A 26732-nucleotide genomic window follows, 5' to 3' on the forward strand; every position below is an offset into this window, starting at 1 on the left:
ATTTATCTGGATTTCCTTTCTCTTGAAGTTACTGTGACCTCTAGAGTTTAGTTTATTGCATAATCCGAGACAATCTTTATATAGGAGTAGTAGCAGTAGTTTACGGTCAGCTCACATACAAACATATCTTCCTTGATACAGTATTCATAATCCTTTATTAATATACATTTGTGCCTTTGCGTTGTAAAAATTAGTTTCACTTGAACATATCAGTTTTAGAGACAAAAAGAATGAGGTGTGTAGATTAGGAAAGATTTAAAGAAAAATTTCTTTCAATCCTGAAATCAATCTGACTAATCTATTTCGTTTAATCCTTCGTCTACCTGGACAAAACCATACATTCAAGGAATTTAAGTGAATCTTCTTGATTACATTCTGTGGACATTAAATCCTCCATCACCTCCAGTGATTCTACCTACCCGGAGTAAATCTGTCTAGTAATCTTCCTACCCGGAGTAAATCTGTCTAGCAATCCACCTACCCGGAGTAAATCTGTCTAGTAATCTACCTACCCTCTAGAATGGACTCTTTAGGAACCAGTAGTGATATTGCAGTTGCTGGGACTGTCAGGAAAGAAATTCAAGAATTAAAAATTTTCTTAAATTTTGACAATAACAATGATAAAAATTTACTAAATAATGTAAGAAAGTTCTAACGTATCATTCTTTTCAGTCATTTATTGATAGAAATATCAAAAACTACTTCTAATATCTCTTTAACATCACAATAATGCATCCTGACAAGAAAATTCTTACATTATATTTTTCAAAGGTTTAAAAGACATTTTGACAAGAAGCATTATCCTTTGCTGGGAGAAGAGGAACAGAGTAAACCTGTTCTAAACACAAGGTAAACATACAGTACAGAGATATTCTGTATATTCATAGATCCTTGCAGCAGTAAACTTGTTTTTTTTAGATCAGTATTCTGTATATTCAGCAATATAAGAACTGAAGTAAAATTTCAACTTTAATTAATGTATATAAATATTCGTATATTTTTACACACTCAAAAGATATAATGTTATATTAATAATTCCAATTTAACAGAAATTGCAAAAAAATGACTATAGTACTGATCTTGGCATTTAAAAAATGTAGTCTGCTTGATTTCTGTTTTTCAATTACCTGAAAAAAAATTAAATCGTCTATCTCAATTGTTATGTTTTGTAGGACACCTTGTATTATAATTGAGCACTTACAAAAAGTTTTCCCATAAAAGATTTCCCCACTTAAAATGTTTCCCCATAAAACGTTTCCTCCTCAAAATGACTCCTGCTACAAAAGTTTCTTTTACTAAATATTTCCTGTTAAAAATGTTTCCTCCACAAAACGTCTCAGCTCCTGCTTAGATATGTTTCCTCTACAAATTTTCTCCTCCTGCTAAGAATTGTTTCCTCCAAAAAAGGTCTCCTCCTGTTAAAAATGTTTCCTCCACAAAATGTCTTCTCCTCCTAAGAAATGTTTCCTCTACAAAATGTCTCCTCCTGCTAAGAAATGTTTCCTCCACAAAATGTTTCCTCTTGCTAAGAAATGTTTCCTCCACAAAAGGCCTCCTTCTGTTAAAAATGTTCCCTCCACAAAATGTCTTCTCCTGCTACATAATGTTTCCTCCACAAAATGTCTCCTCCTGCTAAGAAATTTTTCCTCTACAAAATGTCTCCTCCTGCTAAGGAATGTTTCCTCCACAAAAGGTCTCTTCTCCTGCTACAAAATGTTTTCTCCACAAAAAGTTTCCTCCTGCTACAATATGTTTTCTCCATGAGAATTTTCCTCCACAAAATGTCTCCTTCTGCTAAGAAATGTTTCCTCCACAAAATATCTCCTCCTGCTACAAAACGTTTCCTCCACAAAACGTCTCCTCTTGCTACAAAATGTTTCCTCCACAAAATGACTCCTCCTGCTAAGAAATGTTTCCTCCACAAAAGGTCTCCTTCTGCTACACAAGGTTTACTATTATAAATGTTTCCAGCTATATGTTTGTTTATGAAAAAATTAAAGTAGAGAATTGATGATATTCCCGAAGGTGATTGAAAAAACATAAATGTGTGAACTACTAAAGCTATATGTAATTGTCTTTAATAATGATAAAACCGAATTAAGAAACAATCATTCAGTGGAAACATTTTGAGTAGTTCATATTTTGTGACAGGAAACATTTTGTGATAGGAAACATTTTGTGACAGGAAACATTTTGTGATAGGAAACATTTTGTGACAGGAAACATATTTAAAAGAAACGTTTGATAAGAGAATCTTTTTGTAAAGGAAAAAGAAACATTTTGTGATAGGAAACATTTTTAAAGGAAACGTTTGATAAGAGAAACTTTTTGTAAAGGAAAAATTTTGAATAGGAAACGTATTGTGGCGGAAATGTTTTGTGAGGAAACATTTTGTGCAGGAAACCTTCATTGGGTAACGTTTTGTAAGTGCTCCATCATGGAAGTCCTATGCTAGCTGGGAGAGATAGAGATTAAACCAATTCTGAGTAAAAGAATTCAGTATTTGCCACTAACTCAAATTTTATAATCGCTATATCTTTGCAACCTGATAATGAAAATCTTTGATATTTCAAGCTTATACTCTTTGATCTATCAGAATTCATAGTGCGAAATGTCTAAAGTCTACGACTTTGGGTTGAAAAGATGTAGAGATTAGAACATTAGAGTTTGTGGCAAAGACTCAATTCCTATGCATTTGAGATTTTTATTGTTTACTTTTTGTGGCTGTTATAAGAAAAAACTTAAACCTTAAATTTATTCAAAGATCCTGTAGATCTGCTCTGGGTCCTATCTTATCCGTTCCTGTTCCTATAGCAATAGATTGGCTAAGAAATAGTAAAGGTAACCATTGTTTCTAGCCTTTAATGAACCATGATACATATTCTACTATATATATCCAATATCCATATACCTAGGAAGATGGCACTATCCTGTGAAGAGACTATGATACATATTCTCCTATATATATATATATATATATATATCCAATATCCATGTACCTAGGAAGATGGTACTAGCCTGTGAAGGGACTATGATGCATATTCTACTAAATATATAAATATTATATATATCCAATATCCATGTACCCAGGAAGATGGCACTATCCTATGAAGGGACTATGATACATATTCTACAAAATATATATATATTATATATATCCAATATCCATGAACCCAGGATGATGGCACTATCCTGTGAAGGAACTATGATATATATTCTACTATATATATATATATATATATATCCAATATCCATGTACCTAGGAAGATGGCACTATCCTGTGAATGGAGCAGATCTCGTGTATCCTGGAGTATATCTAGGGGATGCTCCTACTGCATTATGTACCAGGTATTTCAAACAGAAAATTAAAAATGTCGTTATATAGATGAACTCTGCTAAACCATAAAACTGATTTCTTTCTTTTATATCAAGCAAACCTTTGTATCGTCTCATTTTTTGTGTGTAACCCTGAAGCTAAAAGACCAAGAATGTTGGATAGATCAAAAACATTTTTAGATTTCAACGTACATAGCGCAAGCCGGTCATCTGGTTTTCCTGTTGGCCGGTATTTTGCAAATCCAGCTCTCAATGGTCTTTCATGATTGGCTTTATGGAGGTGTAAAATATCAAGGTTAACGGGTAAATCAATCGTAAATCTAGAAATTGTACTTTAAAAATTAGAAAACTTTTCCACGCAAAAAAATATATTTGCGTGTACAAATCAAAATACAAACTCTCAGATAAATTGCATGTTCAGAATTCTAAAAGAAATGGGAGTTACAGCGGTGGTTAACTGTGGGCAAGGGGAGTTAACAGAATGGAATTATGTTAACACAGGACCTGCTTACTACAAGGTAACAGATTAATAAATTGCTAACAAAGGAAAAAAAGTCTCGACATTTTATCTGAAGTTAATTTGTGGTGTATATTTTCTTCAATAAACATTGTTTAGTCAGGACTTTTTCCCTAGTTTGTCCTCTTTACAAGACAACTTGTGTGATATAAACTTTAAAATATATCAGCTGCATTGTTATATTTTCAACTGAAAATTTATACTATGAAATATTAAGGATTGCCTGGGTATTAAAAATTTCAGTCCAAGTAATTAAATCATTTTACTAAAAATTCGAAATAGTTTTTGAAGTCCTAGTTTTCTTCTTTTCAATACTGTTTATATCCAAGTGTCCAAGCTTTAAATGTTCTGAACTTAAGCTTTTAAGGGTTTTTAACAAAAATAAAAAAAATTATTAAATATTTATTTGTTATGCAAACTCTTTCAGATGGTGAATATGGACTTCCTGGGTCTACCAGCAGTTGATCTTCCATCCTACGACATATCTCAACATTTCAATGTAGCAGCTGATTTTATCCAGGTACAAAATACAGACGACATTCTAGATTTAGACGACATTGAAGTTTACTAAGATGAACTTGATGAATTCACGATGCTTTCTTTTATCTTGCATATAGGGATATTTTTTATTTGAGGGGGGGGTGTCTGGCAAATTTTTTTTCATAGTCTTAATGTAACTGCTTTCTGGTTAAAACTTTACAATTGTACATAAGTAAATATGGCACCCAAAATAACATACTTAACTGAGGCATAGAAAATATTGTTACAAGTTGTTTTATTAAATATGAAAATACTTGAACTTTAATGTAATTTTGAAATTTTTTTTATCGTAAAGAAAATAGTTAGATATAACTTTAACGAAAGTAAATATGTTTGTGTTCCACTTAAAAAAATCTTTATTATTATTTTTGTATTTCATCATTTTTTGTTCAGAAGATCGTTGGTTCAGAAGGAAAAGTTTTAGTTCATTGTGTTCAGGTTAGATCAAGGAGTCCTTAAGGAATAGAAGGGAGATACAACTGACCCGGCCCGCCCTTCCATATGATTATACATGCTTTGCAGACGGGTACTCCATTTGAATAAAAAATATTTGTCTGATGTACAATTACCGGGTATACAATAACCTATTCTGACTATTTCTTATACAAATGGAGTACCCGTCTACAAAGCATGCATAAATATATGGAAGGGCGGGCCACGTCAGTTGTATCTCCCTTTTAGTCCATACTCCTTGGGTTAGATAGAAATATTATAATTGTAAACTTTTCAAAAACTAACAAACTAGTGTAATGATTAGAGCTATTCAATCGATTACAATTACAGATATAAATCTTAGGTATTTTCGAGATCAATCATTTACTCCCTCTGCTTAGGGCGTGTACAACCGTCTTTCTCTAGGTCTCTGTACTTTGTTTCATAAACCCCATTAATGCTCATCTCCTCAGAGTATGAATGAATGGGATTTATCAGCTTATTAGTTTATTTGTCTAAATACATCTGTTTAGGGTTCTTTTTGTTTTAATCAGCTTCTTATGTGTTTTTAGAAGACCACACTTCAGCTAGATTCAGTACGTTAGTCCTCTGTCCATCTAAAAGGTCCTTGAGCTAGATGCAGTAGGTTAGCCCTCTGTCCATCTATAAGGTCCTTGAGTATATTTAGCTCAATCAATGCTCCAGCTAATCCAGGCTGTGGTTTAAAGAGTCCAGCGGAAGTAAGACAAACCAGAGAAGGTCATAAGTCCTGAGCTGCTCCTCAATTGTTGCAATTCTCTGTCTAGTCTTGAGATACTTATGCAATCCTTAAAACCTCTCTTTCAGGAAGTCCTTCATTTAACTGTCCAAGTTCCGGGGTTGTCTGAGCAGCTTACCGGAATCCAGATATCTCATTTAGCTGCTCTGGATCTCCAAACATGAAGCTCTCATTTAGATGCTCCAGACCAGGATGTCTCTGAACAGCTTCCTTAGCTTCGTCCATCTCATCTAACTGTACCAATTCAGGATTTCTAAACTCAAATACTTTATTCAGCAGCTCGCCCTAAGCAGCTTCCTCAGATTCAGAAAAGTCCTCTAGTTCTATATCTGGACTAGGAGACCTAGGATTGGGGGATTCAGATGAGGATATATCATCCTTTAACCAAGGCAGCTGTTCTTCAACTATAGCTTGTATAGTTCATCAACATTATCTTCCATATCTTCTGCTGTTTCATATCCTATCCTATCCTAGCTGCTCCTGGAGTTAAAGGATACTCTAGAGTCAGAGATTGAAGGAGTACCTGGTTCTGGAGTATCTCTGAGGAGTTCTTCTAACTCTGAATCTGAGTCTGATGTTTCCACAACTGGTTCTTGGGGAGCTGTATGTAAAGAGCAGTTTTCCCCAGGTCTAACATTAGATCCTGTGATTAATAAACTTCCTGGTTTCTCAGTCATATCTGGAGGATAATAGATCTCGTCCTCATAGATCCTCAAGATTTCCTCCTCTTCTGGAGTCATTGAGCTATACTGATATTTTAGCTGCTCCTGGCCACAACCAAGATTGGGTTCTTGTATAGAATATAGAGTATAGAGCAACTCCTAGTATATTGTCGAGACAGTCTAGTTCTCTTCTATTTGTACATCTTGGTTGTTCTGTATCTTCATTGTTTCTGTTCATTGAACCATTTGGAGAAGTTGCCCTGACTTGTAGTTGAACTAGCCAAACTGTAGTTGGACTTGTAGTTGAACTAGCCGAACTGCAATTGGACTTGTTTGCCCTGGACATGTCTTATTCTTAAGGTTCTCTACTCCACTCAGAGCAGGAGAAAGGGTTGAAGGGTTTTCCAGTATATGATCATACTCTATATATAACATCATGCTCTAAATATTACACTAGAAATTTGTAAACAAAGATATAAGGTGTACATTTTAAAACTTAAAATTTTAAAAATGATAAATGACTTTGACAAAAAATTTGATTCTACCTCATTAACTCACTTTGTTTGTTGCCCCTAGACATAGATATTTTAGATCCTTTAAAAGTACTTGTTTTTGGCTTTAGGTTTAAAGAAAGTTATTGGCTAAATTTGAATCGTTTTTTTCGTAAGAGTTTGCAACTTTTGAATCACTGTTTTGATACTAAGCTTTCAAAATCGTAGCCTCAGGATTTATAATAAATACGATTTTTGGTTAAAAATGAAGACTAAATATATATATGTAGTAAATGCCGTACTCTTAAAACTTTGTCCAGAACGTTATAAATCCAAGCACTGCTTAATATAACTTTGCTATCAATGTCAAACAAGACACGACCTCATCAGCTATCAATGTCGACACGGACACAAGCTTGTAATCTGTCAGTGCCAAACCAATTAGCACAATCTCGCCAGCTATCAATGTTAACGCGGACACAAGCTTGTAACCTATCAATGCTTAACCAATGGCACGATCTCAGCTCCTATGTTTTAGCAAGAACCAAATTACTCTCAACACTGAAATCAAAGTGGAGTGTCTATATCAACTAATTTATTTTAGATATTCTATGTTACAAGTTAACGTGAGTTGGTGTAATTACAAGTTCTATGTTGATATATATATTCAGCGCAGTTTAAGTTTAATGTATGTATTTATAAGATTAGAGAGAATAGATATAACGCAGTTAAGCTATCTCCACACATGTCTATAGCATAGTTTAGGTTGTGTACATCTTAGAAGATTAACATGGATAGATATAAACGTAGTTAATCTATTCACAATGCATATTTTAATCATGTAGTGTAGGTCATGTTTATCAATATCGTGTTAAACGATATTTATTACATATATCTATATATAGTATGAAAAAAAAATAAAGACCATATATATATATCTATATATAATATGAAAATAATGAAGACTATATATATATCTATATATAATATGAAAATAATGAATACTGTAAATATATATCAATTCTTTCTGAATAATCTAATCTAATGAATGAAAATATTAATTAGTACTATATATTACAGGGGATCAGTAGATCTGCAACTATAGTTCTAGCGTATATGATGATGAAGAAAAATCTCACAATCAAGGTTAATACTTATTCTAAACCAAAATATAGGAAATAAATGTAAACAACTGAAATTTAAGTTTCATCGAAATAATTCTGTTTTGATTTATAAATGTCAAAAACAACGTGTCAAAGTTCTTTTACTCATTATATCAAACTCTAAGTACAAAAGCTTGAGATACTGTGTATCCTTGAGACAATAAAATTCTTTTTTTTTCAGGAAAGCATTGATCAAGTGAAGAGTATTCGATCAATTGCTCCAAATGAGGGCTTTATGATGCAATTGATCATGCTAAATGATCAAATACATAAACTTTAAATTGTGACAACCAAACTGGAAAATTTTATGTCATTTTGTAAAAAAAACTGCAATTAATTAAGATTAATTTTATAGATATGTATGATGTTCATCTGTTTAGGTGTTACTTCTGCTTAAACAACAGTATTCAAATAAATTTTAATAACTATCTCTTTTATTAAACATTTTGGTACAAGCAATAACAATACAAAATCTGATATAAACATATAAAAAGTGAAAACAATAATTCTTGAGCTTTAAATGGTCTGAAAATAATTAGATTTTAATTTCATTTTATCCCATTTTGACCTACACTACCAACACATAATTCCACCGACTGCAGCAGAATGTTAATTTATTTAAATAAAACATTCAGAATTAAAAGTTACTCTTTGATTTACTAAAAAAAACGATTATTTTAATTTCTAAAATGCGCCAATAAATAAGTTTTCATACCTAACGGCAAGCATATTACAAAATTTATCATACAAAGTGAGTACTGTACATATATATGCTGCAAACCTTAAACCCGTTATTTGCACAAAATCTCAAACCTCTGTGTACATTTTTCACCCAAAGGCCTTGTTTTCTATGAGCCCCAAGGGTGTCCCACATCATATTAGATCGTCAATCGGTCTAAATTGCGATTTTCGGGACTAATTAGAAAATTTAAGAAGAATGAATTATTTTGAAAAAATATATAAGGCTAATGTAAGAATTTTCTTGTGGAAGTTTTTCGAGTATTTTGGGTTTATTTTGGCGTTAAAACTTGGAGATAATCTAATATGATATGGGACGCTCTGTATGTAATTGGATGGGATGATAGAAATTTGTACACATTTAACTTTGACGTAATTAGACTACTGTACATTAGTTTTATCAACACAATAGGCCGGGTCAAGAGTCCCTTAATAGCACTCTTAACTAATCCTGGTTGGTAGGATCATCTACCCTACGCGTTCATAAGTTGTGCTAATACCGGTATTAACAGAAATGCCAGTTTTACTAAGAGCGGTGTTAACTAATCTACCCGCAGGGTAGATTTAGGTAGGATGATCTACCCTAAATAACCAGTTCTACCAGTATTAATTTGGTTTGGATTCGATATTCTCGCAACCTCATGAAATACAGGGATGTTTAAAATACAGGGATGCATAAAAAGCGAAGAAATACTTCTTATTTTGCTTAATTCAGAAAAATGACCCCTCCCCCACCCTCCTTACATAACTATATTAATAAAATGTGTTGAATACAAAAAAAAACATTTTATGAGCAAAACTTTATTAAAGATTTTTTTTCTAAAAATATATCTTATTGAAAAGTTTTTATTTTTTAACTTTGATAATGAAATGTAAAAAGTTTAGTTTGCAAGATATTTTCATAAATTTTTAATCTATCTTTCGTCATATAATAAAAAATGTATTATTTAAAAGTCGTCTTTATAATTATTAACAAATTATTAAGTTGAGAAGAGAAAAGAGTTGCGCAGAAGAGTCAAAACCGTAAAGTTTGGATGATAATCCTGGTTTTAGCTAGGATGACTTATGAACGCATCAGCTGTTCTAGGCTAGATAATCCTGCCACAAATTAGGCAGCATTAGCGACTTATGAATCCATATTTCCTAAACACCGGTGTTAGTGTTAAGAGTGGTATTAGAGCGGTATTAGCTAATACCGCTCTTAAGATACCGGACTCTTGACCCGGCCAAATAACAAAGATTGTTTTGTGTACACTATGAACTTCTTCTTCAGTCAATATCCTTCCTTTGTACAACTGCATACTTGGATACTGTGTTAGGGTCCTTCTTCAGCCTACACTCACAACATTAAACTTCAGGCTTGGAAAATCATATTTTTCAAAATTAAAAAGAATTTAAATATAAAAATTAGTAATAAAAATCAATGAAAATACTTATGATTAATTAGTAGTTTTAAGTTTCCTGACAAACATGCATTTTTGAGCTTCTTGGAACAGGTTTACACATTCCTGGACCCGTTCCTGACAAATTAGGAACATTTTATAGATAATAATATTAAATAGATGGATTTACACATTCCTGGACCCGTTCCTGAACACGTTAAGAACATTTTATAGATAATAATATTAAATAGATGGATTTACACATTCCTGGACCCGTTCCTGACAAATTAGGAACATTTTATAGATATTAAATAGATGGATTTACACATTCCTGGAACCGTTCCTGAACACATTAGGAACATTTTATAGATATTAAATAGATGGAGATATATTTCAGAGACTGGACATTTCATAAATAGGAAATACAAAGAAGATTGTTCATAGAGAAGGTAAAGTGTTTCTTTTTCTGAAGGTATCTCTCTAGATATACGATATAAGGAAACTTATTTACTCTGTCTAGGAATTTTTCTATCTCTGAAATGTCTTCTCTATAAAATGTCCTATCTCTGAAACGTCCTACCGATGGATTTTATTCTAAAAATGTCTAATTTATGAAATGTCCTATCTATGACATATCATATCTATAAAATGGCCATTAATAACATGTCCAATATATGAACTATTCAATTTATGAACTGTTCAATTTATGAACTGTTCAATTTATGAACTGTTCAATTTATGAACTGTTCAATTTATGATTCAATTTATGAACTGTTCAATTTATGAACTGTTCAATTTATGAACTGTTCAATTTATGAACTGTTCAATTTATGATCTGTTCAATTTATGAAATATTCAATTTATAAATTGTTCAATTTATGAACTGTTCAATTTATGAAATGTCCAATTTATAAATTGTTCAATTTATGAATTGTTTAATTTATGAAATGTCCAATTTATAAATTGTTCGATTTATGAACTGTTCAATTTATGAACTGTTCAATTTATGGACTGTCTGTTCTTTGAAAGGTCTTATATATATGATTTTATTATCTATACAAAGTTTTTCTATGAAATATCCCAACACCAAGAATTATATTAATTTTCTGAAGAAGAAAAACTTACAATATCATGTTCCATGTTCCTTAACAATGAAATATCGTATCTATAAAATGGTCATTTATAAAATATCCAATTTATGAACTGTTCAATTTATGAACTGTTCAATTTATGAACTGTTCAATTTATGAAATGTCCAATTTATGAACTGTCCGATTTATGGACTGTTCAATTTATAACTGTTCAATTTATTAACTGTTCAATTTACGGACTGTCCAATTTATGAACTGTTCAATTTATGAACTGTTCAATTTATGAACTGTCCAATTTATGAACTGTCCAATTTATGAACTGTTTAATTTATGTACGGTCCAATTTATGGACTGTCTGTTCTTTGAAAGGTCCTTTATGATTTTATTATTTAAAAATATATCCCAACACCAAGAATTTTATTACTTTTCTGGACAAAACTTACAATATCATATTCCATGTTCCTTAACAATGAAAATGAAAAGTATTTAACATTATATTCCGAAATATGATGGTTTACCTTAAACTGCTGATCATTTATAGTTCCATCGTTCATATACTTCTTAGCCAGCATCTTGTTCACCTAAACAACAAACTTTTTTTAAAGAAAATTTAATATTTTTTCTGAAATAGGAAAGAAAATAATTTCTGAATCCTTTTAAAATAAAATAGTAAAATAGTTAAATAGTAAAATAGTAAAATAGTAAAATAGTAGAATAGTAAAATAGTAAAATAGTAAAATAGTAAAATAGTAAAATAGTANAAAAATTTAATGACGATCGAATTTTGATGGAGACAATTATTTGAAATTTTGATGATTCATAAACCTTCCCTGGAGTCCCTAGATGTCCCACAAAAAATTTGGGCCCGATCGGTTCAGCCGTTTTGACGTTTATTGGATACAAACAAACAAACAAACAGACAAACAGACACCCAGACAAGCCAAATTTATATATAGATAAGATATGTAGGAATATGATTAGGTAGTGGTTAATTGGGATGTAGTTCAATTCCTAAAAATAGATTATATTTAGGATTATAACTAGGTAGTGGTTAGGATGCAGTTCAGTTTCTAAATATAGATTATATTTAGGATTATAATTAGGTAGTGGTTAGGATGCAGTTCAGTTTCTAAATATAGATTATATTTAGGAATATAATTAGATAGTGGTTAGGATGTAGTTCAGTTCCCAAATATAAATTATATTTAGGAATATAATTAGATAGTGGTTAGGATGCTGTTCAGTTCCAAAATATAGTTTATATTTAGGAATATAATAAGGTAGTGGTTAGGATGCAGTTATGTTCCTAAGTATAGATTTTATTTAGGAATATTACAAGATTGGGGTTATGATGTAGTTCAGTTCCTAAATAAAGGTTATGTTTAGGAATATTATTAGGTAGTGGTTATGATGTAGTTAAGTTCCTAAGTGGTAAATGCAGACAATATTTAGGAATATTATAATTTTCTAAAAAAAGAAAGCCAAAGAAATGATTTTTTTTGATTCAATTCTGAAAAATTATTTCCTAAACCATATTAAAGCATATATATATATATATATATATATGTATATATATATATATGTATAGCACCTGCAGTTTCTAGCATAGTCTCGAACCCAGCCAAGCTAGTAGTTTCTATCTTCTGCATATCCGTAGCAATTCTTAACAATGCAAAAAAATGTAAAAATAAATGTTTGAAAAATAATAATTTTAGACTTAATTCATGCATTTAGTGCAGTTACATTTTAGTGCAGGTTCTTACTTATAGTAAATACATTGATAGTAAATCATGAGCTTGCAGAGAAAATGATGCCTTATGAGATATTTACTTCTGTTAATAAAGGAACCAAATGTGAACTCCATAGACTTATTTGAACCACTTTTCTTCAATTTTAACATTCGTACAAGAGAAATAGTTAGCTTAACTACTTTAATGTGGCTTCTAGATTTGATGAGCGACCTCCTAAAAAATACTTATTTTTCAGAATATCTTATAAAATTTAAATATAAATACCTGTTCTGTTTAACATAGACTCCAACATTTTTATATCTGTTTATTTATGTCATTGACCTCTTCAGATTTGTTAAGTAGTTTTAACATCATTGACCTCTTAATAATTGTTCTTCTTTGTTCACTTTCGAATTTTTTATTTCTATAGTACTCCTCAAATATTTTTACAAATTTTTAATGTCATTGACCTCATCAGATATCTTACCTATTTTCAATGTCATTGACCTCCCATATATCTTACCTAGTTTCAATGTCATTGACCTCCTCAGATATCTTACTTATTTCTAATGTCATTGACCTCCTCAGATATCTTACCTATTTTCAATGTCATTGACCTCATCAGCTCTGATCTGTAGATCACATTTAGTACAATACCAGGGGGCCACGGGGTCCAGAACATCCTTACTGAGGAGCAGGGCATCAGGACTCAAGCAAACCTGTGTAGAATAACAGAACCTTTTAACTACCATACATTGCCGGTCACTCCCTTTATTTCATGGAGCATTTTTCTGGATTTTGCAAGTTTTTTTTCAAATTGGATTTTAAGATATTTTCCTGTATTTCCGAGATTTTCTCAATGACTAAGAACAGGTCTGGATTTTAAGTGAAATCTCGCCCTTCTGTCATGGGCCATGGCATATCCTGGAGTTTGGGATGATTTAGAATTTCTATAAGATGATGAACCTGACAGAGAAGAGTGGAAGCATGGCTCCCGAGCTCTGTAGGATCAGAGCACCTGGAGCAGGAACAGTCAAAGAACCATTTCTCTCTCAACTTTGTTCTTCGCTTCAACATGCCCTGAGGAAACAATTGATGAACAAATAATTATAAATTGTTTCAACTCTAAAAATGCCCGCTGATAATATTCAAAGATTAAACAAGAACGGTTGAAACTGCTAACATTTTTAGCCATGTTTTAGATAAAAGATTTAACAAAGCCAACTTTTATTTCGCATTATTCTGGTAATCACTATATCTTACTCTTTTTTTGTAACAATAATCTCTTAACATATATATATACATCACATTTTGCCTGATCAGAACGGTCATATGAGCCACAAGCTTACCCATGTGGAAGGATTTTTCAAAACTTTCGTGGTTTTATTTGTTGGTTTTGTAATGTATATAGCATTATAAGATACAGGTGTCCCACGAAACATGACAGTATGCAGGACGACTTGAATGTCGTCTTGATTTTTGATATAATTTGCTGCGTTTATTTGTCAACTTAATTTTAGAAGTAAATTTCTAGAGATAATAATCACAAAATTTCCCTTGTCCTGCCATTTCCAAAATGTGGTCTGCCTTTTTTGTGCTTTCAATATTGCCCGAGATATGAAGAATTTCGTTCAGATTTCGACAATTTTGCTTTTATTTAACAAAATTGAAATCTGAACCAAACTCTTTATATCTCCGGTAATATTGAAAGCACAAAAAGCGCAGACCACTTTTTGGAAATGCCAGGGCTAGGAGAATTATGTGATAATTGTTTCAAGAATCATACATGTTGAAGTAGATAGAAGACTAAATGTCACAAATAAATTCAAATACCAACGACGACTTTCAAGTCGTCTTCCTATTGTCATGTTTCGTGGGACACCCTGTAGTTCAGAGATACATTGTTTATATACACTTCTGACGTATACTGAACTCCACTATATTCAGTGTAAAACGGATATATGAAGAATTGAAACATTTTTGGTCGATTTAACTTTTTTCTCTAAAATTCTCTTCCAAGCTTATCTTAGTCAATGAACACTCCTGATTCGTATAATACTGATATTTTGTGCAAGCTCTATCATTAAAAATGTGAAAAAGACGACATTTTGTTTTTGCGTCGTTTACCTGTAAGGTTGATATGTAACTAATAGTAAACTCCTCCCCAGCCTAGAGAGCATGATTAAATATATTATATAAAAAACACTAAACTATATAAATAAAATAAATTTTCTCATGGTTCTTTTTTTGGTGTGATAGTTTGCAAAGGATTTGAAAACTCTATATATCTTCGCAGTCTGATGGTGTAAACCTTTGATAATCTTTGGGTCTGTCCTAGTGAACGCTTTTTGAANACGAATTTTTAGGATACGTTACAAAGGAACTGTAATAAGAAAATTAGAATTTGTGGCGAATTATAAGTTTCTTATAAACTTTTGACAAAAAATAACTTTCAATAAAAATATTATATTATCTTATCTTACTTTCTTTTCAACGAACCATCAAGGAAAGTAGAATCTGAACCATAAATATCTTAAATAGAAATGAATATCCAAAATGAAAATTACCTGAATTTTGATTTTGGCTTGAAGTGCCAGAGTTTTGTTTGGGAAGACGGAGTGTGCGCAGTTAGGTCTACAGGAGTGAGAAGCGAAGGAGAAAGACGGAAATATGGCCTAAAATTAGAATATGTTTTTCAATTAAGGTCTATGTCTCCTTTTCGTCTTATTATCTTATTATTTAGAGCAGCTATACCTGCCCTTCTCCCTGAGCAAAGCCGTCCTATACCTGTCCTCCTTCCAGAGCTAGAATTGTCCTACCTGCCCTCCTTGCTGAAATATAACCGTCCTACTTGTACTTCTCCATAAGCTAGAACCGTCATACCTGTACTCCTCCGTTAGCTAGAAACGTCCTACCTACCATCCTCCCTGAGCTAGAACCGTCCTACCTGTCCTCCTCCTTGAGCTAGAACCGTCATAGCTGTCCTTCTCCCTGAGCTAGAACCGTCAAACCTGTCCTACTCACTGAGCTAGAACCATCCTACCTGTCCTCCTCCCTGAGCTAGAACTGTCCTACCTGTCCTCCTCCCTGAGCTAGAACCGTTCTACCTGTCCTCCTCCCTGAGCTAGAACTGTCCTACCTGGCCTCCTCCCTGAGATAAAAGCGTCATACCTTCCCTCCTTCCGGAAATTTAACCGTTCTACTTGTCTTTCTCCATGAGCTAGAACCGTCCTACCTGTCCTTCTCCCTGAGCTAGAACCGTCATACCTGTCCTCCTCCCTGAGCTAGAACCACCCAACCTGTCCTCTTCCTTGAGCTAGAACCGGCATAGCTGTCCTCCTCCTTGAGCTAGAACCGTCCTACCTGTCCTCCTCCCTGAGCTAGAACCGTCCTACCTGTCCTCCCTGAGCTAGAACCGTCCTACCTGTCCTCCTCCCTGAGCTAGAACCGTCCTACCTGCCCTCCTCCCTGAGCACATGCAAATGAATTAGTCCAGAGTAAACCAACTGCTCGATCAATCTCTTCATCCGAAAACTCCATTCCACAGTTTTTCAGAAACCTGCACAGTTGGATCCAAATAAATGGTATTTTTAAAAATGAAGTACAGGGTGTCCAAAAAAACGATCTTTAAGACATTGTAGCACTCACTATGGTTCAATTTTTAAAAAAGTGTACATTTTTGAAATCTTTGGAACATTTCCGATCGATTGATATCAATGAGAGGTATGCAGCACTAAAATTAAGAAAGTATTGACCGTTTAAAGTTTGTCATTTTGGCTTGGTTGAGTTCATATATTATTTTTTTTTTAGAATTTTAAACATATTATGGAATCTTATTAGGGTCTGAAAAATGTGCAAATCTTTTAAATAAATGTTAAAAATGCAGTTATTGTTAAGTAATGGCAAGACCTAAGTTTGCAACACAGGAAAGTAATATAATTCCTTGATGTTGAGTACCACAAAAGAAAGGGTCACAGAACTAAAGGTTATGCCTGGTCTTATCATGGACTTCGGGCGCAAATTTCCAAATGCAAGACAGCCTGCAATATGTCATGTCAGAAGAATTTATAAAAAAGTAATAGAGTAAGGGACAGTACTCATTGTGAATAGTAAAACGAGTCCTGGAAATACATCCAGTGGAAGATCCCGACATGTCAGAACTCCTAGAAATGTTGTCAGGGTAGCTGCAGTGATGAACAGAGATGCTGTCAAACAGATTGGAGATAAAAATACTTTTATTATGAGTTCTGCAAGAAGAAACTCTTTGATGTTAGGCAAGTCCAGCTAGGTCAGGGATAGCAAGTAATATGAAATATCACCCCTTGGCCAATCAGAAGGGAGGAACTTAGACCTGAAGATTTACCAAGAAGGATACAGTTTTGTACCTGGATTTTCAACCCAGCCAAAATAGCAAACTTCAAACGGTCAATACTACCTTCATTTTAGTGCTATGAACCTCTTACTGGTTTCAATCGATCGGAAATGTTACAAAGATTTCAAAAATGTACAAATTTTAAAAAATTGAACCATAGTGAGGTCTACAATGTCTTAAAAATCGTTTTTTGGGACACCCTGTAGATTTTTCAAAATCATCGGTACGTGCAAAACATTTAAACAAAGAGTATAAATTATAGATGACACTCATGCGGGTTGGGACTGAATTCCCGGAAAGGTTGTTTTATTATAGTTTTTTGAAAGTTTTTACTTAAACTTTTATTGGTTTAATTTTCAACATTTTAAACTCACTGATTGACAGAAGTCTGATATTTTCCCCACATTTCAGCATCCTTCATTCTATTCTCATTGTGGTCCATCAAATAGGACATCCTCTCCCAAACCTAGAAACAAATCAATATTTTGTAACAATCGTCTTATACTTATAGTTTTTACTAGAGCTCCGTTCAAACAATCCCTTTAATTAAAATTGTTTTACGTTAACATTTCCTTTAATAACAATTAGTTTATAATCCCTTTAATAAATATTGGTTTACGTTGACATTTTCTTTAATAACAATTATTAGTTTACAATCCCTTTAATAAATATTGGTTTACGTTGACATTTCCTTTAATAACAATTAGTTTACAATCACTTTAATAAATATTAGTTTACGTTGACATTTCCTATTATAACAATTAGTTTACAATCCCTTTAATAAATATTGGTTTATGTTGAAATTTCCTTTGATAAAAATTAGTTTACAATCCCTTTAATAAATATTAGTTTACGTTCACATTCCTATTATAACAATTAGTTTACAATCCCTTTAATAAATATTAGTTTATGTTCACATTTCCTACTATAACAATATCCCTTTAACAAATATTGGTTTTCAATCCTTTTAATAACAATTAGTTTACAATCCCTTTGATAAATATCAGTTTACGTCTATAGTTCCTTTAATGATGATTAGTATACGTTAGCTGCAGTCCCTTTAATAAATATTAGTTTACGTCGATAGTTCCTTTAATGATAATTAGTTTAGGTTAGCAGTTCCTTTAATAGATATTAGTTCAAGTTGATTGGTCCTTTAATGATAATTAGTTTACGTTAGCAGTCTCTTTAATAAATATTAGTTTACGTCGATAGGTCTCTTAATGATAATTAGTTTAGGTTAGCAGTTCCTTTAATAGATATTAGTTTAAAGTCGATAGGTCTTTTAATGATAATTAGTTTACTTTAAAAATCCCTTAATTAAATACTAGTTTACATTCCTTAGTCCTTTAACGGAGCCCTTTAATAATAATTAGTTTACATTAAACGATCCCCTATAATAGATACCAGTTTACGTCGATAGGTCCTTTAATTCTGATTACCTCCGGAAACTTGTTTTTAACCATCAAAAGTCTCAGAGGTACAATACTTCTGTATATATCTTGAACCTCAGATAAATTCTCAAAAACAACCTGAAATATTTACATTCTTAGATATATATCTTGAACTTTAGATATATTCTTGAAAACAACCTGAAATATATTTACATACTTTGACATATATCTTGAACTTCAGATATATTTTGGAAAACAACCTGAAATATATTTACATACTTTGACATATATCTTGAACTTCAGATATATTTTGGAAAACAACCTGAAATATATTTACATACTTTGATATATACCTTGAACTTCAGATGTATTTTCAAAAACAACCTGAAATATATTTACATAGTAAAATATATCTTGAGCATCAGGCGTATATCTGGTGGGCGTATACCTTTTCCTTAAATTTAGCTAGTACAGGGCACTCTATCTAATGGGCGTATACCTTTTCCTTATATTTAGCTAGCACAGGGCATTCTATCTGATGGGCGTATACCTTTTCCTTAGATTTAGCTAGTACAGGGCATTCTATCTGGTGGGCGTGTCCTTTCTGACACTCCTCCCCGCACACTGGCCAACCACAATCCCCGCACCGAACATCAGACTGAAAAAAAAATATTATTTAGGAAATGAATTTTGATCATTCAGATATTCTTCTCTAACAAATTTTTAACAAAAATAATTTAAACATTTGATATTCACGACTTTGTAGAAATCCATTGTTTGCAACTATTTTAGGGCACAGAATTCTACAATAGGTATTCAGTCGAGAAGTTTGTAAAGAAACTAATTACTTATCATATCAATATCAAAATATAGCAAAAGTTTTCATTATCAAATTGCAAAGATATGATGATTTAAAAATTATAATTTGAGGCAAATGTTCAGTTTTTCCAAACCGAGCCTGCATGGTATTTACCTTGGCTGGTTTCAAGCATTGAAGACATACTGGAGCACCTCCCATCCTAACAAAACCATTTTACAATATTAGTCGTTCATTTTTAACAACAAGTTTACTTCATAGGAAAATTTCATACTTTTATATTATGAAAGTTATAAAAGGGTCAATTTGGGTTCTTTTCATAGGCAGCTTCAAGCATAACATAGGGAATATAAAAATCCTGAAAATGTAAAAATTTCGTAAGTTTTCACTTTTCATGGAACTTCTAATTAAACGTTTCTAAACTTAGTGCTAATTATCAAAATTATTTAAAAATAAAGGAACTGAGTTCTTACTACAAGCTCAAATTATCTCATCTCTACATCTTTGCAACAATTGGTGGCGTAGACCTTTGAACTTTAGATTATTGGATCTAACATAATTTATAGTTTGAAGTATCGAGGTCTACGACATCGGCTTGCAAAGATAAAGAAATAAGAAAATCTGAGTTTGTTGCAGGAACTCAATACCTTTCGTTAAGATGAAATTAGAAAAAATAAAAAAGTTTAAAACTGGTTTCCTGGGTCCCATTGCTGCCGCTCCGTCCCACATTATCAACTCCAGAGGCTCAATATCTCTGGAAAAATTAAAATTTTATTTAGATCATCAGGGTTTAAAAAAGTACATTTTTTATCTACTTTTAACCAGAAAATAGGAACGGAGGGACCTCTCCATGAACAAGGTTCTTGGGACGTCCCAAAGAATTTATGGCCTGGTTGCAACCAATATCCGTCCTACTCCAAGTTCCTGCTCAGTGCTCAACCTATATTTTCCTGGTTTTCACTAATACTCGTCCTACTCCGCGTCTTTCCATAACCTATATATACCTGGTTGTCGCCAGTATACGTCTTACTCCATGGCCCTGCTCTATCTATATATATACCTGGTTGCAACCAGTCTACTCCAGGTCTCTGTTTAACCTATATATACCTTATTGCAACCAGCATACGTCCTACTCTATGTCTCTGCTTAATATTAGTAGACCTTGCTGTAAGGTTAGTGTCCGTCCTACTCCAGGTCTCTGCTCAACCTTTACATACCAATTGTTGCAACCTGTATTCGTCCTAAACCAGGTCTCAGCTCAACCTAAATACCTAGTCGGAATCAGTATCGGTCCTGCTCCAGATCACTATTCAACCTATATATACCTGGTTGCAACCAGTATCCGTCCTAATCAAGGTCTCTGGTTAACCTTTGTATACCTCAGTGTGTATCCGAACCTTGCAGAGGAAGGGTGTCAGCAGAGCTTTCTAAGCCTGTTGAGAGAAAGGGCGCTATGTGCGTTGTACTTGTATAGAAGTCTAGATAGCAAGGACACTTCTCTCCACTACTGAGTGGAAAGCGTGACTAATCCCGAACAAGATATAGTAATAAAGATGAATACAGAAGGAATACAGAAACTCAAAACATCAGGGATGAAGTACACACTGATACAGGTTTTAAGGGGGAACAGAGCCTTCAATAGACTTTAAATCAAATACCATAAACTGGTTTTTCACCCTTCTCAAAATGGAAACTGGATTACTCATGGAAGACCTCTGACAATGATAGGCAAAAGACACACTCCCCGTGTTTTAAAGCGATGGGACAGCATGCTTAGCGGGTTATTTTTTCTTTAAAAAATCTGTCCACGTGGGAATACACGTTAAAAGTGAGGACTATGGTATATCTCATACCTGTTACCCTTACAACCCCATCCTCATCCGCCTACCTCCTAAATTCCAACCTTATCCTACTTCACGAGCAGATATAGTGGAACTCAGAAATTGCTTTGCTGTGGAATCTTAATCAAAACTTTCTGAGAGAGATCATCATTGGTATCATGGGTGTTCCTTTCCTAGGGGGTACACCCAAATCACCTTGGACCTAGCCGAATGCAGTTAAGGCTAGGAGGTCTTTTAATTTCTTTCTAACTTACTGCAAGACGTTGATACATGTAATGCAGCTGACAAAGGGAAGTTCTCATTACAACAATGTCAGCAATAAACCTGCATAGATTGCTGATATCAAAAACGACTGGAATAAATATAGAAACTCAAGAGCTGATATTGAAATACTACAAATTGCCTGATCAGCTCTCGAAACTGCATATTAACCCTCCTGGGGGGGCGGGGGTATGCAGCTAATTGAATGAGCAAAACAGGACAGCCAGGAAACAAGAAGATTGGAAAAATGAGTATCTGCATTCTGCATTAAATACATGTATCAATTAATCAACCATGAACGGAAAACAGAAGTTCTCTGGTCTAAACATGTGTTTTACTTTGAATAACAAAATTAATCACTTTAATCGACTAAACCAAATAATAATTCAATCAATTCCATTTATATTCAAGTAGGTTGAAATTGAAAACCTATGAGTATGGGCTGAAGTATAGAAATATTGAAAGCATAAAATAAAAGTTCATAAAATTCATAGTTTAACTTCAATTACTAAAGAATTTCCTTGGAAAAAGACATGAATAATCAAAAACATAATATTGGAAGCTGAATCATTACAAAAATCAGAAATAGAGTGATATAAATATGTAAAGAACTGAACCTGTGCAATCTCTGATGCTGATCAGAGCAAAATCCAACCAACCCACAAACCTAATCCGATGTTTGAAGATATAGTTTTTCTTTCAGATTACTTAGACTTTGATTTGATTATAAAACTTATGAAACATCTATGCACTGCAGTTTTATTAAAAACTTTTAAAATATACAGGGTGTCCCCAAAAATGTGTTTATAGGATCTTCAGAGCCTTCTTGCATTTTTTAGTCTTAAGTTTAGGCCCATTTTAAGTAGGGTATCCCACGAAACCTGAAAATTGAGAGATGACTTAAAGGTCGTCTTTCATATTTGAGATTATTTGCGGCATTTCATCGTAAAACAGAGACCGAATTTAATGAATTTGAGCCAAGGTTTAAATTTAAGCCTCGGCTCAAATTTTGTTGGTTCCACTTTTAAATTTGTAATAAATTTTTCAAGATTGAAGCCGGCGCTCAATCGAAACCGGTGTTTGGGGGATTTGAGACGCGGCGGCGCCTTAAATTCGTTAGATTCTGACACTTCTTTTAGTAGTGACATATGGCATTTCCAAAATGTGGTCTCCCTTTTTTGTTCTTTTTGTGCTTTCAATATTACCAGATCTGAAAATTTTTGTTCAGATTTTGACATTTTTGGTTCTATTCAAAAAATTGAAATCTTTACGCAATTCTTTATATTTTCGGTAATATTGAAAGCATAAAAAACGAAAACCAGAGTCATAATTTATAGAGTTTCAGCCGCATCTTAAATCCGCTAAAAACCGGTTTTAATTGAGCGCCGGCTAAAATCTTGAAACATTGAATACAGTTTTAAGTGGAACCAACCATATTTAAGCCGCGACTCAAATTTAAGCCGCGACCCAAATTCTTTAAATTCGGACTCGGGGTATTTTGTGGTTATTGTGTCAAAAATCATAAAATAAGTGGAGGAATTATTTTTATGACCAAAGACGACCTTCAAGTCGTTACTCAATTGACGTGTTTCGTGAGACACCCTGTAGCTTCTTTCCTTATGGAGGAGTCTTTTTTACACTTTTTATCCTTCAAAATAACAAAATGCATAAAAAGGCTCATAAAAACCTCTAATAATCTTTTTTTGTTATTTTTAAATCGATATTGTATTTGTTTATATTTTGAATTCCTTGCATTTAGTGGTGCTGGGAATACCGCAGAGGAAGCAAACCTGTAAATTTAATCAGAATTATATTCGCTGGAAAATAAATTTTAAAGAGTTTGTTCACTATAAACAGGTTTTAACATAATTTTAATCAAACCCTTGTCTTCTCTACTGAGAAAAGGTTAATTGAATCTTTGCCACAAACTGTGATTTTCCAATCCCCATATCTTTGCAACATTACACCCAATGTTTTAGATATTTCAAACTATGAATTTTATTTTATCAAATAGTCTAAGCTTGAAATATCAAAGGTTACACTATCAGGTTAGAAGGATAAAGAGATTAGAAAACTTGTGTTTATGGCATAAACTTGATTCCTTGGTGTTTTTTTTATTGCGTCGAGCAGATAAGGAGTATATAGTCAACAAATTATGAATCTGGGGACATTTTTTAATTCTCTTGATGTCACTTGCAACGTTGATCTTCAATTATTAAAATTAATCTTTTAAATTCACAGTTTCCTTTAACTGTATTGAAATAGTTTAAATGTTATATATCTAAATTAGATAATGCATGAGTGCCTGAAAAAAATAATGTGTGAGAACAGATTTAGAAGAGAGAACTATTCTCCTTTTCAATAATGCCTATTTTTTTTTTTAACTTACCGATGGATCGCCGTAGGTTTTCTCAGGTTCTTCAGTTTTTCCGTTTACCACCTTTCCCTCTTCGCTCTTTCCATTTTCAACCTTTTCTTCCCCATTTTTCTCGTTCTCAACCTTCTCATCTCCGTTCTTTTCTGGTTTAATATCATTTTCCTTTTTCACTTCTGTTTTACTTTCAGTTTCCTTTTCCACAGATTTATTTTCATCCTTATTCACCATTGTTGCAGCAGTGTTCCGGGTCTAACGAAGAATTTAGGATAGAAAGAAGAGGAGCTGACCCATACACAGCTGTTTCTAACCGGGTCTACTTTCTCCCTACCCCGACTATTCCGATCCAGTAGCCGGGCCGACCAGTCCGATCCACTGGCCTGCACGACAAGAACAGTCCACTAGCTAGGCCGACTAGTCATTGGACTAGCCGGGCCGACCTGGCTACTGGACTAGCTGGGCCGACCAGACAAGCGCCTTACGTATAGCTAAAAATATAATTGTCATGCTTGCAACAGGAAGTAAACAGGGTGAGTATTATCGTTGTTCTAAACAATACATGATTTATCATTAATCATAAAAATCAGCCTGGTACAAAATAGAGAGAAAAAGTTTGAACTTTCTCAAATTAAATGATAAATTAGTCGTATTAAAACTTTGGTTGAACTAATGATAAAAATAAAATTAAAACTACTTTGTAAATGTTATTAACTACTTGACTCCTCTTAGCTTCCCCTTTCTATTGGTAAATGAACGGTCTCTTAGTTGTCTCTAGAGGGGATACAATGTCAAGTTGGATGAGGATAGAAGAAGACCCTTGATCATGCAATCAAACAAATAGTTTTACTCCAGGTACACAGATATACACAGTACTCTAGGTGCACAGGATATTCACAAGACTACAAGTACCCAGGATATATACGGGACTCCAGGTACCCAGGATATATACAGGGCTCAAGGTACCCAGGATATATATACAGGACTCCAGGTACCCAGGATGAACACAGAACTCTAGGTACCAAGAATATACACAGGACTCCAGGTACCCAGGATATACACTGAACTCCAAGTACCCAGGATATACACAGGACTCCAGGTACACAGGATAAACACAGGATTTCAGGTACCCAGAATTTTTACAGAACTCCAGGTACCCAGGATATACACAGAACTCCAGGTACCAAGGATATACACAGGACTCCATGTAACCAGATATACAAAGAACTCCAAGTACCCAGGATATACACATAACTCCTGCAGGTACCCAGGATATACACAGAACTCCAGGTACCCAGGATATACACAAGACTCCAGGTACACAGGATAAACACAGGATTCCAGGTACCCATGATATATACAGAGCTCCAGGTACCCAGGATAAACACAGAACTCCAGGTAACCAGATATACACAGAACTCCAGGTACCCAGGATATACACAGAACTCCAGGTACCCAGGATATACACAGAACTCCAGGTACCCAGGATATACACAGAACTCCAGGTACCCAGGATATACACATAACTCCAGGTACCCAGGAAATACACATAACTCCAGGTATCCAGGATATATACAGAAATCCAGGTTCCCAGGATATACACAGAACTCCAGGTACCCAGGATATATACAGGATTCCAGGTAACCAGATTTACACAGAACTCCAGGTACCCAGGATATACAAAGAACTCCAGGTACCCAGGATATACACAGAACTCCAGGTACCAGGATATCCACAGAACTCCAGGTACCCAGGATATATACAGAACTCCAGGTACCCAGGATATATACAGAACTCCAGGTACCCAGGATATACACAGAACTCCAGGTACCCAGGATATATACAGAACTCCAAGTACCTAGGATATACACAGAACTCCAGGTACCCAGGATATACACAGAACTCCAGGTAACCAGGATATACACAGAAATCCAGGTTACCAGGATATACACACACAGGACTCCAGGTAACCAGATATACACAGAATTCCAGGTACCCAGGATATACAAAGAACTCCAGGACCCAGGATATACACAGGACTCCAGGTACCCAGGATATACACAGAACTCCAGGTACCCAGGATATATACAGAACTCCAGGTACCCAGGATATACACAGAACTCCAGGTACCCAGGATATATACAGAACTCCAGGAACTCAGGATATATAAAGGTCTCCCATTATGGTGCAGATTGTTAAATAATCTTGCAATAAAATACTGCAGAGAGTGAAAAATGGGGAAAAGAAACTGCCAACTTTTTGTTATAAAACTCTTTTATATACTGACAACGTATAGAAGTGTAAGCACCTCATTTCGTGAGAAAAATATAGAATTTAACTATTTTACAGAGAGGATTATAATTTTCAATATTAAATCTGAAATATGTATATGTTAAATATAACAATTGTTTGTTAGCACTAATATGTTTCAGAACTATATCAAAGATATACAACTTTATTGTACAAAATATTTTAGAACATTGCAAAAATATCAAAAATGCTGTCTCCAAGAAAACCTGAAAATAAGGAAAATAAAGAGGATGTATTTCAAGAAGTTTTTAATCTATTCGACAAGGTTTGTCTATATATATATATATATCTATATATGTAAGTAGTATACTCTCTGTTTGTTTGTTTTTTAAAAGTTCAAAAACCTGAAAAACAAACCAAGCTATGTCCCATGCATCGCTAAGACAGAGATTTACCCATAAATCTTATTTTATCCATATTCTAGGACGGGGATGGTTCCATTACAATTAAAGAGTTAGGAACTGCACTTAGAGCTTTAGGGACCTTTCCAAAGGTTAAAAACATCA

The 26732-nt window shown here is 33.6% G+C and overlaps 2 protein-coding genes across 5 annotated transcripts; one reads left to right on the forward strand and one right to left on the reverse strand.

Moving 5' to 3' along the window:
• Nucleotides 1-80: 80 nt before the first annotated feature.
• Nucleotides 81-8347, forward strand: LOC111701525 (dual specificity protein phosphatase 3). Of its 3 annotated transcripts, none has more exons than XM_023472834.1 (9): nucleotides 81-571; nucleotides 764-849; nucleotides 2765-2841; nucleotides 3264-3348; nucleotides 3758-3854; nucleotides 4281-4373; nucleotides 4787-4831; nucleotides 7837-7902; nucleotides 8101-8347. In XM_023472834.1, exons 1-9 carry the CDS (start codon nucleotides 521-523, stop codon nucleotides 8197-8199), a joined length of 699 nt encoding a protein of 232 aa, XP_023328602.1. In that variant the 5' UTR covers nucleotides 81-520; the 3' UTR covers nucleotides 8200-8347. The 3 variants fall into 3 exon arrangements, with proteins under 3 accessions (XP_023328602.1, XP_023328603.1, XP_023328604.1); XM_023472835.1 differs by having other exon boundaries at nucleotides 81-570; nucleotides 772-849; XM_023472836.1 differs by having other exon boundaries at nucleotides 81-533; nucleotides 819-849.
• Nucleotides 8348-12366: 4019 nt separating this feature from the next.
• Nucleotides 12367-24282, reverse strand: LOC111701522 (protein msta). Of its 2 annotated transcripts, none has more exons than XM_023472832.1 (15): nucleotides 23935-24282; nucleotides 23294-23335; nucleotides 22163-22212; nucleotides 20144-20197; nucleotides 19600-19648; nucleotides 19177-19284; nucleotides 18675-18764; nucleotides 17607-17698; nucleotides 16317-16419; nucleotides 15428-15535; nucleotides 14988-15029; nucleotides 13827-13940; nucleotides 13458-13579; nucleotides 12722-12792; nucleotides 12367-12495 (listed from the first exon to the last, which is right to left on the reverse strand). In XM_023472832.1, the coding sequence occupies exons 1-15, from the start codon at nucleotides 24148-24150 to the stop codon at nucleotides 12437-12439; spliced, it is 1320 nt and encodes a 439-aa protein (XP_023328600.1). In that variant the 5' UTR covers nucleotides 24151-24282; the 3' UTR covers nucleotides 12367-12436. The 2 variants fall into 2 exon arrangements, with proteins under 2 accessions (XP_023328600.1, XP_023328599.1); XM_023472831.1 differs by having other exon boundaries at nucleotides 19600-19645; nucleotides 20141-20197.
• Nucleotides 24283-26732: the final 2450 nt, after the last annotated feature.

This window comes from Eurytemora carolleeae, unplaced genomic scaffold (assembly GCF_000591075.1).
Source record: "Eurytemora carolleeae unplaced genomic scaffold, Eaff_2.0 scaffold57, whole genome shotgun sequence".
Lineage (NCBI taxonomy): Eukaryota > Metazoa > Arthropoda > Copepoda > Calanoida > Temoridae > Eurytemora > Eurytemora carolleeae.